Source organism: Microtus pennsylvanicus, chromosome 17 (genome assembly GCF_037038515.1).
Source record: "Microtus pennsylvanicus isolate mMicPen1 chromosome 17, mMicPen1.hap1, whole genome shotgun sequence".
Taxonomy (NCBI): domain Eukaryota; kingdom Metazoa; phylum Chordata; class Mammalia; order Rodentia; family Cricetidae; genus Microtus; species Microtus pennsylvanicus.
In genome coordinates, this window is record NC_134595.1 from 11833186 (window position 1) to 11852732 (window position 19547).

General features: G+C 41.0%; 1 protein-coding gene across 1 annotated transcript in view; it reads right to left on the reverse strand.

The window, feature by feature from the left end:
- Positions 1-19547, reverse strand: part of Abca12 (ATP binding cassette subfamily A member 12) — a 165131-nt gene that overhangs the window by 18370 nt on the left and 127214 nt on the right. The window contains exons 32-41 of the mRNA XM_075951808.1: positions 17593-17829; positions 16620-16770; positions 14212-14464; positions 13636-13722; positions 12580-12673; positions 10030-10157; positions 8348-8435; positions 6143-6248; positions 1480-1534; positions 728-905 (exon numbers count right to left, since the gene is read on the reverse strand). Of these exons, the coding sequence (XP_075807923.1) occupies positions 728-905; positions 1480-1534; positions 6143-6248; positions 8348-8435; positions 10030-10157; positions 12580-12673; positions 13636-13722; positions 14212-14464; positions 16620-16770; positions 17593-17829 (1377 nt within the window). The remainder of the gene's footprint in view (positions 1-727; positions 906-1479; positions 1535-6142; positions 6249-8347; positions 8436-10029; positions 10158-12579; positions 12674-13635; positions 13723-14211; positions 14465-16619; positions 16771-17592; positions 17830-19547) is intronic.

The window sequence follows — 19547 nt, forward strand, 5'->3', positions numbered from 1 at the left end:
CATTTCAGAGCTCACTGGATGCATTAACAAAATGGATCTGTGGTTAATTACTCTCCAACTCTTCAAGCCAACGATTGTGACAACAGCTCAGACAATAGCCGCAATCATGGGCAAAAGCACACTTATCTGGGCTCTTGGCCAACATGGGTACATTGGGAGTCAAGACTGATCATCTGAACTTGGGGAGTCCTTCACATAAAGGAGAGTGCTATCAAAGGAATACATCCTTCCTTGTCTCCGGCAGTCTTCTCTAGTGTGTCATTCAGTGGAAGCTACTACTTGGAATTTTTCACTATTAGTTGATCAAATATTTATAAGCTTGATTATTTGGTGCAATGGGGTAAAATGCTGATAGGCTTCTATTTTGCCGCAGTAGTGGTTCTCAGACTTCAGTGTGTTTAAAAATCACCTGGGGGATGTTGTTTGAAATGCAATTTTGCCACACTCCATTTCCCAAGATACAGATTGAACAGGCCTGGAGAGGGGCCCAGGAATCTGCGTGTTAACGTGCACTCTGGGAATCCGATATTTCAGAGATAAGCGGAGGCAAGTTTCTTTTCCCTCCAACCCATCGGATGGCTACAAGCCAGACTCTTTTGATTTTTCTTAATTTGCTGTCCTTGCAGTAGTAATTTGAATAATTAAAGCAAATAGCACTTGAATGTAAAACCGGTCGACGTCTGTTCAAATTGATCCTGTCTCTCTGGCGATGGCAAACGTTACTCACCATGTCATAGATGAAATTTGTCACCCAGTAGCACGTCACACCGATGCCGGAAATGTGTTGCAATTGCTTGGCTTTGGTCTGATGCTCCCTGACAATGTAGGTGACAAAGCTGGCGGTGGTGACGGAGTAGCCCATCAGGATTGACAGCGCCACTAAAATATCGATTAAACTGCTGATTCTATCACGAGCAATAGGGAGAGGAAAGGACACATAAGTTTTTGGAACTCTTCTCCTTTCAGGAAGATTCATGGCTAAGACTATCAACAAAACAGTACAAGAGCCGGCTGTGACACAAATAAGGCTTCCTGCAAGGCAGCCAGATACTATCTTTGACACGACTCTGCTGTGACCCTGGAATAAATGTAGTGCCAGTGCAACTGAATTGGCTGGGATGTGTGATAGAAAAGCCTCGGTCCCCAGGGGTTACAGAGTATGTAAGGGATATATAGATCTTGAGCAAAGAAACAGTACTTAAATGCAATGCAGGGAAGTCAAAACGATGGAGTACGTGTGCACTTGACTCATCAAAGCCGCAGACTCAGTGAAGCTGCAGTCAACAAGCCCCACTTGGCAGCCCTTCTCCACACTCTCCCAGACGCTTCCTTTTTTCCCGGCCAGTGACTTATGTTACCAGCAATCCTAGATTGACATTCATTTGGATATCACCGTGATTTCCAATTACTGCACATTATACAGAAGCTCAGCTTTGCCCGTGAGAAAGGAGTCGTGCCAAGGCAAGAGATGTGGCTTACGTGGCTTGTTCCTGGTCTTGCACCCCTGGATAAGGATGGCTGTACATCATGATTCCTGGAAGAGGAGAAAGTCCTGCTGTCAGAGGGTGATTGGTTAATCAGGAGCACCAACTTTTATATGGATCATACACAATGCTCTGTTTTTTTTTTTTTTACAGGATGAGCCAAGGAATTGTACTTGGAGGATTCTCATTTATAGGAAAATGCTTTGGACCCCTTAATCCCACCAAGTTCCTGTGAATATTGGTGTTCTCTTAATAAGAAAAGAAACACAGTCTAGTTATGGAGCCTTCTGGAAAGAGACAAGAACATACATTTCTTACACAGCATGTGCCATACTCGGAAGTATATTCAAACCATTACTTCCCACATTCTTCAGTCTGGTCATGCCAATTTGCATTTCAGTTGTACTTCAGAAATGTAATACATTTAAATAAACAACTCAGATGGGCGTCGATTATATGAGCCCCTCCAGAGAGTAGGTATCACTTAACCTTCCTTCCTGAGCTAGTGAGAGTGATCAGGAAGCGTGGTCCTCCAAGAAGTTGGCCCCTCCTCTTTTACAGCTTCTAAGAGTCTTATTGTTTGAAAATCCTGCTGGAGTAGGGATTGGGAACCTCACTGTGTTCCATCCCATAAAAGCCCAAGGAGCTTCTAGCTGCGTCCACATTAAATTAGTAACTATTTAATTCCACCACAACCACAAATTATTGGAGTCTCACGGAATTGGCTATGCTGAGTTGGAAGCAAAGCTCTTTCCTCTCTCTCTCTCTCTCTCTCTCTCTCTCTCTCTCTCTCTCTCTCTCTCTCTCTCTCTCTCTCTCTCTCTCAAGGATCTGGCTTAGCCAGGGTCAAAAGTGGACATTCCAGTTTCCCAAAGACCTATACACAATGTGAAGGCAGAAGCCATGCTGTCTAGATAAATGTGGGAAGGGAGAGCAAAGTGTGAATCTTCTCTAAGAAGCTCTAACCCGAGCGAGACCTGTTGTGCGTACTGCTTGTACAGTGTGTTAGGACATTTGGGTGCAATGTTTGCAGCAGCTCTTTAGGAAACTTTGTAACTTCTAATAAGAAGATGACACTTTAAGTTATGTTCCTCAACAGTAGTGTGTTGCCTAGTTTACATATAAACAAGCTCCTGTCATCTGAGGAGGGAACCTCAACTGAGAAAATGCCCTACAAGCCTTCCTAAAGCGAGCTGTAGACGGGTTTGTAGGGCACTTTCTTAATTAATGACTGATGTGGGAGGAGCCAGGTAAATGTAGGTGGAGCCATCTGTGGGCCGGTGGTCCTGGGTTCTGTAAGAAAGCAGGCTGAGCAAGCCATGAGGAGCAAGCCAGTAAGCAGAACCCCTCCATGGTGTCTGCACCAGCTCCTTCCTTCAAGTCCCTGCCCTGTTTGAATTCTTGCCCTAACTTCTTTCCACAATGAACAGTGATATGGAACTGAAATCCAGAAACACCCTTTCTTCCCCAAGTTGTTTGGGTCATAGTGTTTTGTCACAGAAATATTAACACTAACTAAGGCAAATAGTGTGTTGAAGAAAATATAGCTTTTTTTAAAAAAAAAAGACAAAAACAAAAACAAAGAAAACAACAAAATACCACTTTAATATCTGATTTTAATCACCTTATAGGAGAATTTATTCTTCTTATCATCTGTGAAGATTAATGGTCCCTGTTTTGTTTTAATTAATTTCTATCTTTTAAACATGCTCTCGCTGTGTTGTGCTGGTTGACTTGGAATCCACTACGTAGACCAGGCTGGCCTTGAATTTACAGAGATGAACATACCTCTGATTTTCTCCTGAGGACTGGGCTGGGATTAAAGGTGTTGACCAGTATTATGGCCTATTGCTTTTTTTTTAAAACCAAGGGTCTATTTTTCTCTTAGCCTTTCTTAAAGCCTGCTAAATTATAATACAGACAGGGAATTTTTGTCTTTTATTTATACTATCTATTTAAGAAATCAAAAATATTTTTATTTAACCAGAGGAATCTTTGCAGATACAATTTTGTCGACTGTGCAAAACACTATGGAATCGGCTGTTCTCACAAGCATCCCTTGGAAGATGAAGTCATGCATCAGGACTGAACCCCTGTATCAGGAACCTCCCCGCAGTCTCTACAACATCCAGCACAACGTTTTAAGTATATGACTGACCAATGGATGATTATTAAAGCAAATCAAACATTAAAATTCCAATTAATATCTTCCTCACAATCACCTTATATCAAAAGAGGCATTTGCTGTGGTCCCTATGGGCACCAAGCTAAAAGAAATTGCTTCTTTCCTGTTGGCCATTGCTGCCAAGGCAACGAAGGCTAAGACCAAACAGCTGGGTAGGAGGAGAGAACAGCCGTATGATATTTGTCAGAGAAAACACATAAACCAGTGTTCTTTGGAACAAGACAGAATTTCCACATGAAGTTAACCACTAGAGGGACCCACATGAATATAACAGTTATTGGCATTGCCAATGAAAGCTAATTAAAATATTTTATTAGCATATTGGGCTTCAGAGTAAATGAATTTTACCGCTAAAGTAAAGGCCCAGTTCACTTGTTCCCTACCAAAGAGGCCTTCAAACAAATACAGGATGCCTAGGAAGAGGTGGTGAGGGCAAACAGGTTGAATTTCACAGACAAACTCTCTTGCAGTGGGAGAGCCCATGTTCACGCAGTGTGAAACAATACATTTTAATACATTTGTAAGAGTGGCATAGATTTCTTCTTTGGACGGAACGAAATGTCTAAGCGAGAGGGTAGAGTGCTGCCACTTTTCGTAAGTTTGAATAATAAAAATTAATAAGCGATAGAAGACACCTACTCTTAATTTATATATAACTTCATTTAAGCTATATTTTTAAATTGAAAAATAAACTTCATTTTAGGGTCAGTTTAAGTTTTATGCTTCCCAAGTCTATTATTCTCTGTCACTGAAAACACAATGCCAGTGCCGAAAACACGCCCTGGAGCCTAGGAAACACAATGCCAGTGCTGAAAACATGCCCTGGAGCCTAGGAAACACAATGCTGGTACCGACAGCATGCCTGGAGCCTAGGAAACACAATGGCAGTGCCGACAGAATGCCTGGAGCCTAGGAAACACAATGCCAGCGCCGAAAACATGCCTGGAGTCTAGGAAACACAATGCCAGTGCCAACAGCATGCCTGGAGCCTAGGAAACACAATGCCAGTGCCGAAAACATGCCTGGAGTCTAGGAAACACAATAGCAGTGCCAACAGCATGCCTGGATCTTAGGATGGCTCCAGCTGCTTCAGTCTAAGTAATGCACACTAATTAAAGGACACCAGGACTTAGGGTTCCGGAAGCCACCCCTCCCGTTCTGTATCTGTGAGACTTCTCCCTAGCTTTTCTGGTGGCTGCTGCGCTCTCATTATCTGTCACAACAACAACTGCCCTTTGCTCTGACTGACACCCCGCAGAAGGGTTTGCAACTGTGTTTCAGTCCAGGTTACACTCATCTGGACTAATCACCATTTCTTCTTATTTTATGACTTTTGACTTTGCCCGGCTGGGGTGGGGGGGACAATTGGAGGAAAACATTATTTCCCCTGAAAAGAAGATCCCTGAAGACTCTGCCGCTGGAACTCATGTCTGACACTAGAGTTTCCTTGCACAATTAACAGCATGTCAGCAGACACCAGAATGCATGAGGGTGAGGGTGACGAAAGAAAAAGGTGGGGTCAATTTTTATATAAAACATAGTCGGTACCATTTATCCTTCCTAACAGGCTGTTTATTAGCCTGGGTCCCGGCCAGCAAATGTATTACTTCATTTTTCTCCCTCCTTATTATTTTTTTAGGATCATATGAAAAAATAATTTGAGTAAGGCTCAAGGAGATGAAATGGTCTGATGAACAGTAATTGAATTAGAAAAAAATAAATCAACTTCTTTTAAATCCCTGCCCTGTTTAAAAACTGAGGGGGAGGACTTTGGGGAAAGAAAACCGAAGTAGAACTGACTGAGGCTCGATAAACGGCCAGGGGCATCAGCGAAAGGAACAGACAGAGAGCCCCAAGTTCAAACCTTACTTTAGCAAACCAGTGAAAACACGAGAGTAAATCACAATGCTAACTCCGAAGGGAGCTGTAAGGACCAGCAATATTTTACACAAAAAATGTCTTGTGCAGCCGGGTGGTGGTGGCGCACACCTTTAATCCCAGCACTTGGGAGGCAGAGGCAGGAAGATCTCTACTGATTTCAAGCCAGTCTGACCTACAAAGTGAGAACTCATCATTAAATAAAATTATCTGCACACGTGTGTGTGTGTGTGTGTGTGTGTGTGTGTGTGTGTGTAGTTAAGACTATTAACCAGTCAGTTCTTGTCTTCAGACCAATAAGTAGTTCTGAAATGTTTCCCACGAGGCATAAGGACTAGCTGTGAGAGCGGAGTGCTAAGAGGTTCGGGTAACCATCCTGACTTGATAAATGAGGAAACTAAATTACTGTGAAGCTAAGGGGGTTACGCAGAATGTTCCATCTGGAAGGAGTTACTATTTCCAAATGTTTCCTGAGGACCTGCAATTGAGATGCCGTAAAACACCCACAACACGGGGCAGCAGATACAGAGAGCATGTTCCCAAGGAAGGCTGTAGAAAAGACTTAGTTAGAGGAGACTCCGCACAGTGACCCTACCGTGCCGGGCAGCATCGTACTCCGACATGTTAACTCTCAGGAGGAAATTGTTGAGGCTGTTGAGGTAAGCTGGGAGGGAGTGGTAGCCTTCTGGGTCATACCACACCTGTCAAATGCAAAAGGAGACAAGATCAGGATTGTATTTGAGTGCATTAGGCTCGCTTAACATCTGATACTTTATTTTAAAAAGAGCATCAATTTTCCAATGATTTATTCCATCCTTGAAAATAGTTAGATACCTCTGGAGTGTTGATTATAGACGGATCCATGGGTTTTCGATTTACAGAAGGACAGAAACTGGGGAGCCAGCTATACTGAGTGATAGGACTGACTTACCAGTTGCTCTAGAACAGCGGTGCTCAAACTGAGGGTCACCACCCTTTGGGGAGGTAAACAACCCTTCCAAACTCCACACATCAGATATTTACATCCTGATTCAGAACAGTAGCAAGATTACAGCTACGAAAATAATTTTATGACTGAGGGTCACCACGACACTTGGGACTGTATTAAAGGGCAGCAGCTTTAGGGAGGCTGAGAGACACTGCTCTAGATTCTTCCACAGGCAAAGCCTGAAATGGACTAGAAAGGCATTGTGTCTCTGCAGCACATCATAGAGATTCTGAGACGAGAATGAAGACGCAAGAGCAGGAATAAAAACAGACGCCAACGGAGCGGAGCAGAGAACAGATTTGAAAAGTTATGCTAGCATTGGGTCCTTAACTGCAAAATTGACAGTGTTTTTAAACTTATAATTACCTTTTAATTATAAATAATTTAAAGGTTTGTCTTAAAACACTTTTTAACAGTAATCATGCATATAAAAAAGGTTTTTTAATGACTATTTTGTGTTTTTTGGTGTTGTTTTTGCTTTTAGGGATGGATGGGAAATGTGCTCAGGATGGGAAAAATTAAGTAGTTAATAGAAAATGAAAAAAAACTTAAATAGTTTTAAAACCCCCCACTAACACTCTGTGCCTAGTGAGGGGAAAGTAACTCACAGGATTGGGTGGCTTGGCACTTCCAAAGCAAGGAGTTTAAAATGTCTCCATTTAAACGGCCTGAATCTGAATCAGCATCCTTACCGAGAGTTCATGTTAGAAACTCCCTCAGTTAGGAAAGGACATCCTCGGTGTGGGGAGAGAGGAGAGGAAGAAAAGGACGTCGAAATCCCAGGATTCTTATTTTCCACACAGCTTTGTGACAATCCAACCCAGCAGTGAACGGGACTGCTCTAGAGTGGAATTCGTTTTTCTATAAGGCGACACTACTGCATGGCATAGAGCAGTCGCTAAATGAACACTAATTGTTCCACTTTCTCCCTGACTGGATGTGTCTCTCACTACCTAAGCAGAAATGTTCAGAGGATATTAAAGTTTTCCTGTGGCTAAATTAAGTAAACAAATCAAATCTCTATAACTGCTGTTTATCATCCGAGTAGTCATATGTCTTTGACTTATCTCAAAGCATTCGTGCTATCTGGCAGAAGAAGAAAAAAATATCAGGATTATTTATCTCCGGTAATTAGCTATTATTCCAGGTTTGGAGAGAAGTAAGGCTAAATATGCACACTCCCAACCTCTAAAAGGTTGTGTCGCGTACGTAGAGAGGAGTGCATGAAGTGCGTAGCCACAGTGGGACAAAAAAAAGTGTAAGGAACACACATATTAATCCACCACGCACCGAAACAATCCCCGAAATGCTGAGCCCCTCCCTGATCTCTCCCATTCCAGATCACAGCACTGACCTTTGCTCCTTAAGGGGCATGGTTGAGTTTTCACTACCCTATAAATTTACAGAAAGGAGAACATGGCATATGCACTTCTCTCTCTCTCTCTCTCTCTCTCTCTCTCTCTCTCTCTCTCTCTCTCTCTGCTTTTCAGGAGATTCAGCATGCTTGCTATTCAGAGTGGAGTGTTTTCAGCTTTTATTTTTATTTCTGAAAGTTCAACTCAATGAATGAATGAATGAATATGCGTTTATTCTATTTCAGATGGAACTGTGTTTGGGCTGCTCCGAGAAGCACCGCTCTGTACTGTGTTCACATGTCTTCTGACTCTTATGCATACGTGTCTCCTTAAAGTACATGTATGAATTACACAGAATTGATTTTATATGCTTTGTGTTTCTCCCATGAAAATGCTTAGACATATCAATTTCACACCCATATTTATCTGACCTCCCAAAAGAAAGACCCAGATTTACCTTAGCAAGGGTTCTATTGACGGGAACGGCTGCTATATCAAAACGAAGGTCGTTAGTCAAAGTCAGCCCAAAACTCCAGCCTCCATATCTACACAAAACAACAAAATTTATGCTTGCTTTACTGAACAAAATCTTCTGAAGTTGATCTAAAATCCTTAAGTAGGAGCTTACTTTTTCCTTTCCATCCAGAAACAAAACAAAGTGAAATTAATGCAGCATGATAAACATTTTCTACCAATCCTTCTTATCATATTTTAACTCTAGCACACATCATAACTAAAGGCACGAGATTAATGTCCTCTGTCTAGGGTGGTGGCTCATGCCTGTGACGTCAGCACTCAGGGAAAGAGGGGAAAGCTGCCATGAGTTTCAAGGCAGCCTGAGCTATAGCATGAGATCCTGAATAAACAATGATAACAACATTAAACAATTGTGTATATGCAACGATCATTCTGAAAAGGAATGATATAATCTAAAAATTCAACATTATAGTACTTAGATGTTTTGTAAACAATTAATACAAAATGTTATAATTTGATATCTTTTTTTCAAATTAATTTGTAGTCTGAACCATTTTTCTCTCTAGCTTATTGGTTGTTCCTACTTTTTTTTTTCTAAGAAGCCTAAATATGAGTTTGGCATGCCGGTTTATGGTCTTCATAAAAATTGACTTTAAAATCCAAGTGATAATTTTCAAAATAGACCAATTTAGGTACTTGCCAAATTAGATTCAACTTAAATAATGGGGCAGTGCAATTTACACTTCAATAGCTTCATCCAAGATGTGATGGCATAGAGATAAAATTTTAACATGTGAATGATACCATAGCTTGTTTTTAAATGGGGTGTTTTCGACTAGTTTTTTCATAATGAATCTTTTTTATTTGCGATAAAATACTTGACTATATGAAACACAATGTACCTGAATATAGAAAATAATTGTATGTTCCTAGGCCCATGTCTGTGGGGAATATCTATTCGTATACCTGTGATGGGACTCTCAGGAGAGAAAAATAGCAAAATATTAATAGTGTCATATATGGGTAAAAAAATCATGCTTTTTCTCTTCTTTTGCTTATCTTTAGCTTAACAACACTTCACAGTGAATGTGAAGAATTTGTGTCCACTGGGAAATGAAGGAGACATGGAAAGAAGGAGAAATGTTGACCGAGTTCATGGCTTTCTCATCAGGGCAAACGTGCGGAGGACTGGGGGACAAGGCCTTGCCACACGTGGAACACTTTGTCCACTCACAGACACAATCTGTGTTTGAAGAAATTATTATTGCAACTCAGGCCATCTGTCACCAAAAGCCATGCTTTGAAACTCCGAGTACATAAGGAGAGTCAACAAGTCCTCTATACTTTGAGATAAAAAATAAGTATAGATTCAACCGTACAGGCTAAGACTTTAAAAAGCCACTGATTTTCAGTTTGCTCAAAAAAAATCTTAATTTAGTCATTATTTAAATTTCAATTCATAGAGCTATGTATACAGAACAAAATACTGAACCATATAAATAACTGTATCAATGATAAGATCAATCATCAACCAATCAAATCAGAACACTGATTAATTTAACCATATAAAGAATTTGCAACTATTCTCTTTACTGTCTCAAAAAAGCCTGTTATCATAAAGATCAGAAATCAGTTAAATATGCTATAGACAGAATATTTTACCTTTTTTGCACAAAACGATTTGCAGTTGATATAAGATAATTTTCCATATGGTTCCCAGTGAGGTTATAAATAATTTGGGAAGAGTAAGTTCTTCTATGAGGAGGGGAATAGTTAAATTTAGGGCATTCCTGGAAAAAGAGAAAATCAAATTAAGGTCTTCCGTCTTGTCCTGTGTGAGTTCTACAGTGCTGATGTCTCCTGATTTGGTCATTGTTGCTGCAAAGGCTCAGGTGCCATCAAGTTGCTCTTAACTCCCAACAACTTTGGAGGAAAACTTGCCTACTGCCAAGAAACTGGAACATTTATTACTTATGTAGAATATATGCATGTGTTTAGGTCTCACCTAAAGCAAATAATGAGATCTTTCTTGTATTGTAATGACAAGGCAAACTTTTTTTGGAAACAGAAATATCTCAAGAATTTACAAAAGATGAGAAAGGGATCTGCCTCAAATTTAAAAACGGCATTGGGAGAAGAAACTCTTCAAAGTGATAGCAGTGATTTGAAAGGTTCACAACGCGTTAGCTTTAGCTACCTAACCTAAGAGTAAGAACTTCATTAAGTTGGTTTACAACTAGAGATTTCACATTAGTTTATGTATATGAGTATTGGTTACTAAAGAACTAACTTTAGACTGACAGATTAGCCAACACAGCAGTGAGAGTTCTAGTGCCTCTTTGGACCATAGAAACATCTTAGCATAAAGATTACAGTTCTATTTATTTATTTACTTATATGGGATTTTAAGACAAGATACCTAGCTCAGACTGTCCTCAAGCTTACTAGGTAGCCGAGGATTCCACTGAACTTGCGATCCTCCTGCTCCCACCTCCCAAGGGCAAAGATTACAGATGTCCACCTCTCTGCCCAGCTGTGGAGCTTATGTTTGCACACTTATTTTTACACTTGCCTTTCTACACTTCTTAACCACCTGGCTCTCACTTGGCTCCTGAAGTTTCATTGTCATGATTTTAATCTGAAGAAAGTCTAGCACAAGGCAGTTCTTTTTTTATCATTCACACCAAGCCCCAGAGCCAGAGGCTACAGCACACGTGAGCAGTGCAGAGTTGCTGATTCCTCCGAAATGCCAAAACTGGATATCACAGTACATCAAGTTGCATCTACCCAAAGATCAAACTTCAGAAAGGCATGGCTTCTAAGTTAATCACAGGAAGATGCCTCCATGTTGACGGTACAGGTTTGAAGGGTTTTTTTTAAAAATCAAATTGTATTATACATGTAAAGGAACACATGTATTATGAAACTTGATGAATTTTGACAAAGTGAACACACCCACATAATTAGCAACTAAGGCAGAAGATAGAACCCCATTAGTTTAAAAGCCTCCTCCTCCTCGCAAACTGAAACCATCCCTCAAAGAATATAGATGAGGTCTTAGCCACTTAATTTTTTTTTTAGCTAACACACAAAATAATGGGTTTGTTGCTGTTGTTAAATTATAAAAGGGAATAAACTCTTTAAATGGTGGGTGAGACTAGTATTTAAAACTGAAAGGTTCCAGAGACCTTTATTGTTGTTAGGCACTGTCTTGCATGAGAATGCTCGCTGAAATATGTTCACTGTAAAGTGTAGGACTAAGGTCAGGGCACAGCCTTCTTGCACTTGGAGAAATCACTGGGAAAGAACGCAGCTCTTCCTGCACGAGAGAAGTTGGTGGCATGGCAATCCTTAGAGACCAGTAGTGACTTTTCTTCCATAAATATTTTATTTCACATTTTTAATTGATCACATCAATTGCTTAAGTTTACCAGTCCAGTGTTATTTGATTTCATTTAAATCCTGACTACACCTTCGCTCCTCTAGGATGCTTGCTTTGATACATGGTAAGTGTGTGATACATATGTAGTGATTTAAACAGAAATATGGAAGTAGCTTTGTTCTTCTGAGAGTTTAGTGAACTGAAAGCTTTAGAAAATGAAGTTCTATATTCACAGAATAAAGATAAAGTGATTATGGGATGAATTTTTTTCATTTTCAGGAATTGAATTTTGATGCAAAAACCTTTGCAGATGTTGCTTGGGAACACTGGAACTCCTCTCTAGACTGGCAGGTGACGGACATCTCATCTGACCGCTGCAGTGGCATGCCCTCTCTAGACTGGCAGGTGACGGACTTCCCATCTCACTGCTGCGGTGGCATGCCCTCTCTAGACTGGCAGGTGACGGACATCCCATCTGATGGCTGCCATGGCATGCCCACTATATTTTCAGATATGACAGCTACGGCCACTTTTTGTGCTGTGAAACCGAGCTCCTCAGCTAATGAAATTGGGATCAAAGATTCATTCTCAGTGGGTTTCCATAAAGACCATCTTCTACCTCTAGAAATTTGTCTTTAGTCAGATTTAAAACAGTGACCTGAAGTTCAACGTCAATATTCTTTGAGCTGCCTAGGCCCATATCTTTGAGCTAGTAGCGTCCATAAAATGAAATTATGCTGACTCTTTGGTAACCTGAATAGATCTTTCAAGTTTTGCTCTTTGTTCTCTTTTTTTCCCCCCTTACTCTACTGAAACTGAATTCTCTTTACCTGGACATTGTCTGAACAGGAGCAAACACCAAAGTTGTCAATAGCTTCTCCACTCGTATTCCACTTTCCCAGACCGTCTCTTTTAAAACACTGTCTGTAAATAAAAATGATACCAAAGTGAGATACACACGTGTTTCCATATGCATGTTCTCATGTTGTGGGGGACTATACGCATAAGTAGTTGGTGTTGAATTCAGGTATGTAGACCCAGGTATGATCGACTGATGTTTCTTAAGTTGATTATGGTGATGGTGTTTTTGACTTGGCATTTAGTGAGGGTGAGGATTACAGGACAGCATCCATTGACTAAACAGAGTTGAAGTCGGTGTATTTTCTCACTGTGGCAGGTCAGAGTTTGGCACTCCCTTTGTTCATTTTGTGCTTCTCACCTTGTCTGCTGATGCACTAAAGTCAGGTTAATAAATGTTTTGTGTTAGCTTGATGGTTTAAACAAGATATGCCAGAAGTAGAGTCAGGAGCTTTGGATTTGAAATTATCTATGTGTTGTAAATTCTAGACCTCCTTAGACATATATATGAGTCCCTATAGCCCCTAGTTTCTTCGTCTGTGAAGAGATTGATGGGGCTGGAGATGGTTTAGTGGTTAAGATAACTTGCTGCACTTGCCAATGGCCTTGGTTTGGTTCCCAGCATCTACATTAAATTCTCATACCACCTGTAACGCCAGTTCGAATGCATCCAACACCCCCTTCTGGCCTCAGTGGGCACAAGGTGTGCCTGTGGTGCACAGACATACATGCAGGTGCTCACGCATACACATAAAAGAAAAGTAAGTGAATCTTTAAAAAACAATAAAATGGGATTAACAACATGATTCTAATGTTATAATTGTAAAATGTATGAATATAAGAGAAACAAATACATGAGGAATCTAATGTTTATCATTATGGTAGAATATTGTCAAAGAATGAATAAAAACAGACTTTCTATCAAGATATTATCCTTTTTCAGCAAAATCACACACATGTCCCTCATGTGTTCGCACACACACTCACACAAACTAGAATGCTGGAAAGAGGTGGAAAGGAGAACTTACGAGGCATTGGTGTCCAAACACACGTTGTCGATGCCAGGGTAGTTCCATAGTGCTGAGACCAAGGCATCTGTGCTTGGATCAAAATTCCTACAGGACCAAGCGACATGGACCCATCACTAAACTTACATTCACTCATAACTTTAAGACATGAATGACGCTGTCTACAAGACTGCTTTCTGCTCTGCTTTTTGATGTCCCCCTCCTTCCCTTTCTACTTCTCCGCCTCCCCCATTCTCCTCCCTTTCTCTTTGTTTGGGTGTGACTCAAAGTCTCCACACATGCCAGCTATGAGTGGAGGTATATCCATCCAATAGGTGTGAAGATCTGTGAAAGATACAGGGATTCCTGCCCTGGTGTTCTCCTATGATGGGAATTTAGCAATGACATATGATTAAAGCCTAACCATTGAAAGGAAACACCTACTCTAATTATATATACATGTAAATCCTCTTAAGAACCTACTTTTTAGGGATAGAAGTAGCATGTTTCCTTAGCAGAATTAAGCACTGGAGTTTTCTTCACTTCAGATTCTTTCTGGAATAACTGTGGAAACAATCTTATCAGAAAGTAACTCACGCATAGAAGGCTGTCTGTTCAGAGGTCCCATAGATGGATGGAGAGATCAGAATCTCGGGGTAACTGTTGCTGGAATCTCTCAGTGTGCCCAGGCCCATGGCAGTGGCTACAAAGACGATGGGGAGGATGACCTGAGCAATGAGACCTTTCCAGTTCCTGCGGGTGTGGTGGAACCTCTTGATGAGAATAGCCATTATCTTCTTCAGTAGCAGCCCAAAGCCATCCAGCTTCTCAGTTCTTGTCAGGACTTTGTCTGAGTAAGGACAAGAGATTTGATGTGGTTCCAAGTAACCACAAACCATAAAAGAAGAATGACATCATGTTGTAGAATGGGATAAAATTCTGATTTTAATATTCAGACTGAAGGTTCAGCAATCCATTCCTAATATTGCTGTAAATCAAGGAACCACTATATGTGTGCCTCATATATAGCTGAATATGAGTGTTATGAAAATTATGACTTGCTACCACCAATTATAATACATATGTGTAGCAATTTTACATGGGGAAGTTAAAGATTCAGAATTCTATAAATGAACCCTGTTCCCTACTCCAAAGTCTCAAGGCTGGCTCAATATGAAATTAGTAATTTTGAATATATATAAAATAGTCTTATCAAGGTTGAATTAAAATAGTATAAATAAAACATCAGTTTAATGTAAGAACTGGTCCCTACTGTAGCAGATACTGTTATTTCTGTTGCCTCTACTCCGAACATGAAGTCCAATGAGCTCACTCTAAATGAGAAAAGGAAACTCTCATTCCACCATGTACTCATTCCACTCTCATTAGATAGTTGGAATGATTATGGCCTTTAGAGACTCTGCCTTTGGCACCAGAGCCTCCAGAAAAGAATCTACTCATCACCCCACTACAGAATGCTTTCCAAGACATGAGAAAATTGCCATCGTCTTTGAGAACCAGGGAAGCCATGGTGGCTCCGGCTGCAACGTGGGGCTCTTAGGTCTAACCACGGCATCAGCTTTCCTCCAGAGCAGATTCGAGTCAACCTGCCACCAGCTGTTTTCACACGTGATACGACAATGGCATTCGTCAGCCCTGTGTACGCTTAAAATTCTCCATCACAAATCACGCAGCACAAAAATCATGATCTTCATTTAGCTGATAAGGAAAAATACAAAGCTGCTTAATTTAAAATGAATTCCAATTAAGCAGGGCGAACGAGCTCAAATGCAAACTCATATCTCTGCAAAAGGGAATTGGACAAGGAGCTGCATATTTTGAGTTAATTAGTATTCTCTTCTGTTTCTTGAGAAATTACATGTGGATGACTTACAGGTGTATCAAAACGGAGTAAATGTGCTTCCTGAAAGATAATGTCAATGAGTGGAACGTTCCGAATGAAGAATAATGTGGAATTATGAGAAAAAGGCAGAGGCAAATATACAGAAGCAGATGACCACTTTCCAATCAAAGCCCTCAATTTCTCAGACTCCACAATCATTCTCGCCAGCAGCAGATAAATGGGAAGTGTGACAGAAGACAGATGAGTCAGATTCTAGGAGTACACAAACATCAGAGATGATCTTCCCTGACTTGCAGACACGAGCAAATGTGTAATTAAAAATTCTGCTCCTAGAGATGGCGCCCACTTTAAGCAAACTGTTGAAATGACTGTTCCATAATTCATGTATCATTTTACTACATGCTTCCTTAAGTAAATCATGCTGGCGGGGTATAAATTAACTGTCAGAAAGAGACCTGGTGACAATAAAAACGACTTTTAAAGGAACTCAACTCCTCAAAGTTGTGTCAAAATGTGATTTTTCAAACACATCCTGTGTGAAGAGCTGAAGGCGAAGCGTTTTAATACAGACATTAACCTTCAGGTCAGACCAACTCAAAGACTTCGTCCCAAACAAAGCATTTCCTTGACCCCTGAGTGAATCAGAGTTGGAAGGAGATAGACACCTTGCCTAGTGAGAGATGATTCAAAACAAAACAAAAAACCCAACAGCTCTATTTTAGATGACTTTGCTCGACACACGTGAACCCAATGATAGAGAGTTTCTGATAAGACAGCCACGCCCATTCCCGCACAGCCCTGATTGCAGGAAGAACCGTAACCTGTGAAGCACACTTCTGAAGTTACGGAGAGCGAGTACACTCCCATAATCACTTCTGATGAGCAGAGAGCACCCCCTCACCACCTGTCAAGGGATTTCCCACGCTCACCTCACTTTCATGGTCATTTCACTTTTGAAAGGGAGAATTTGACCCGCCACCATGGATATTTTGTGTAGTGAAAGGATGCTTTTATGTGTTAGGATTATTAATTTAAAAAGAAACTTTAAAGTTGAATTTTAAAGGAGAGTCAAAATCTGTGCCTCTATTTTCTCAGTTACTGTCTACGAAAAGTAAGAAAAGGATGCACATTAAGTCTGTACCGTCTCTGTCTGTGAAGTTGCTACTGCTCACAGACAAGTCATCAGGGGTTGAGGTGCCATTGGCACTGGGGTTCCCAACTTTCCTCTGCGTTAGGTGTTCAAGACTCATATTGCCACTTTTTTGTGAATCTTTTGTCAAGTTCAGGAAGACCTAAAAAAAAGAAGCCAGATCACATGATTAACATAAGGAGTACACATCTCTTAGGGCCTTGATTTTGAATTATTACAACGTTTATTAAGACAGCTATTTCCCAACCTACATTAAGGGGATATTTTTACATGTAAAAATGGTCATTCTCATTTTTTTGAAAGTAAAATGTTGAAAACCATTTTCTCTTGGAAACCAATCTTCTGTTAGAATGGTATCGAGAATTTTAAATTTTTATGATTTTGTGACATATGTTTAGAAATACTTTTCCCTTTAGTTAGAAAAAAACCTTCATATATTTCTGTAAGGACAGAGAAAGTCATATGAGCACCCAATAGATAAAGTAGTGGTGGAGGAACTGGAGGTAGAGAGACAGCTCAGTCAGTATTGGGAGCTGGATTTCCATCCCTAGAACCCACAGAAGTCAGATTCACAATGTGCGGTTGCTATCTCAGCACCAGGAAGGTGAACATTGAAGGTGAACATTTGGCGTTCAGAAAACAGCCAGTCTGGTTTACTTGCTGAGATCTAGGCCAATGAGTGACCTTGTCTCAAAAAGCGAAGTAGACAGCTCCAAAGAAATGATTCTCCGGGGCTGTCCAATGACAATTGTTGGCATGCGGACAGGAATGGGTGTGAACTCCTGCACCTACACACAGAGAGATACACACAGTGTGTACCTACACACAGAGAGATACACAGATATGTGGTACAGATAAAGTCCAGAGGTACAGCAGCTGCCTGTCTTGGGTTTGATTGCCAGCCCTTTAAATAACAAATAGTAAAGAAAGAAATGGAGCAAGCTGTAAGGAGCTGGCCACATACCTCTTCCACAGTGGTGTCAGAAATGCCATAGCAGCCGATGTTGAGTTTACCCATGCCCTTGTCCAGTGCTCTCAGGAGTGACAGGTAAGCACCTGAGACCTTAGTGCTAAATGGGGGGAGCACGTACACAAGCTCTCCCCCGATATCCTCCTTGAGGTAGGCTTCCGGGAGGTGTGACTGGATCATTGCTGTCACTGATGCTGTGTCACAGATGGCACTTGTGTCAAGATTTGGACTCTGGGGACACAAAGGAAAGTTAAGCGGACTCTCCTGGGTCAGATCACACGCCGTCCTCCTAGCCATCCCCGCTCCACATGGGGATTTACAAGTCACTGTCCCCCCAGCTGCGTTCTTCCCCCACCACCCACCTTCCTCTCCCTTGCTTTAGTGTAATGTCAGCTCCGCCCGCTACTGTACGCCAGACCATGGTGCACGCCCTCCTCAAGGTCTCTGCACCCAGAGGACCAACACGCCCCTTTCTCACACCAGCTCGAGCCTGTGGTTTAACTGACACTTCTTTCCCCATTCCTGGCTTTTTTTCTCTCTAGATTTATAGGAATAAGTAATCCATGTAATTTATCATTTACTAACTGCTACCATGTTAAATAGTTTACATATTGAGTATAGCACCTGAATTTTTCACATTCCATCAGACACAGAGTTCATGAAGCCAGACTATGGAGTTCATATCATGAATTCACTGATGAAGTCCCAGTGCCTAGAACAAGGCTTTCATACATGATGCAATATAAGATCCCTTAATATATAAATTTCTAAATATAATGATGGATTTTGCTGTTTTTTTTTTTGTTTTTGAAGCTCAAGGATAATTTTGTTAGAGTTTAAAAGAAACTACAGTACAGATTAGATGAAAATGTCAGCCATCACTTGGAGGGGGATGGGAAAAATCATGCCCTTTTAGTTAGGCATGGCATAGAAATAGACAGCTTATTAAGGAAGAAAATTTTATTAGGAGACTCCTAATGACTTACTACTATGCCCATAAGTCACTGCATGTCACAGGCCTTCTCTTAAAAGCTTTGTACAGAAGATGCCTATTAGCAGGGACCCTCACCTGGTCAACATGCAGAAAATAGACTATAGAATGCTCAATCATAGCTGGAACATATGTATCATGTCTTCCCCCCAAAGGCTCAGGGAACTTCAAGGAAGAGAGGCAGAAAGATGGTAAGGGCCAGAGGTAGTGGATGACTTCAAGAGAACTGTTTTCTGGACACAACAGGGCACATATGGACTCATAGCAGTTGGGACAACATGACAAGATTCTAGCTCCAGTCAATCACAGACTCAGCATGGAGCTGGGTAGATGAGAACGGACTCTCCTCACCAGCTGAGAAGAAAATGGTGTTTACTGCTGGGAGAGTCGGTTTTGTTCAATGACGTGACCACTAGTAGGTTGGTAACACTCGTGGCAGGTCCCTGCTCCTCAAAGTTGTTGAGCATCACAAACTAGACTTGACTTGGGTGGATGTGGATAAGGAAACCCAATCTGGGCAGCAGGAAGGTTTGACGAAGAGAGTGGGTGTGGGAGGAGTTTGGGGGATGCTACGATCAAACTGCACCATATGAACTTCTCCAAGAATTAATATAAATATTACTTATGAAAAAGAGTATAGCACTCATTGGGCAGGAGTAGGAGAGTAAATCTAAGGAAAGAGTCCCCCCCAACCAAGCCTGGATTACTTTGTGTGTTTTGGAAGTCATGCCAAGACAACTCAGATACGGAGTTTTCCAAAAGATGACCCAAGTCAGTTTTCCTCTGCACTCTAACCCTTGTGTCCCCACACAAGTAAAGACATGGATTCATTTGTTTCCTCTAAGCCAAAAATTTAAATTCAAGTTTCTCTGCAGTCTGAAATGTTATGGGGAGAAAAGACTGGCAGTAATCTTTAGAAGGGCATCACTGATAGCACATGGGAAATTACCAGAAGTTC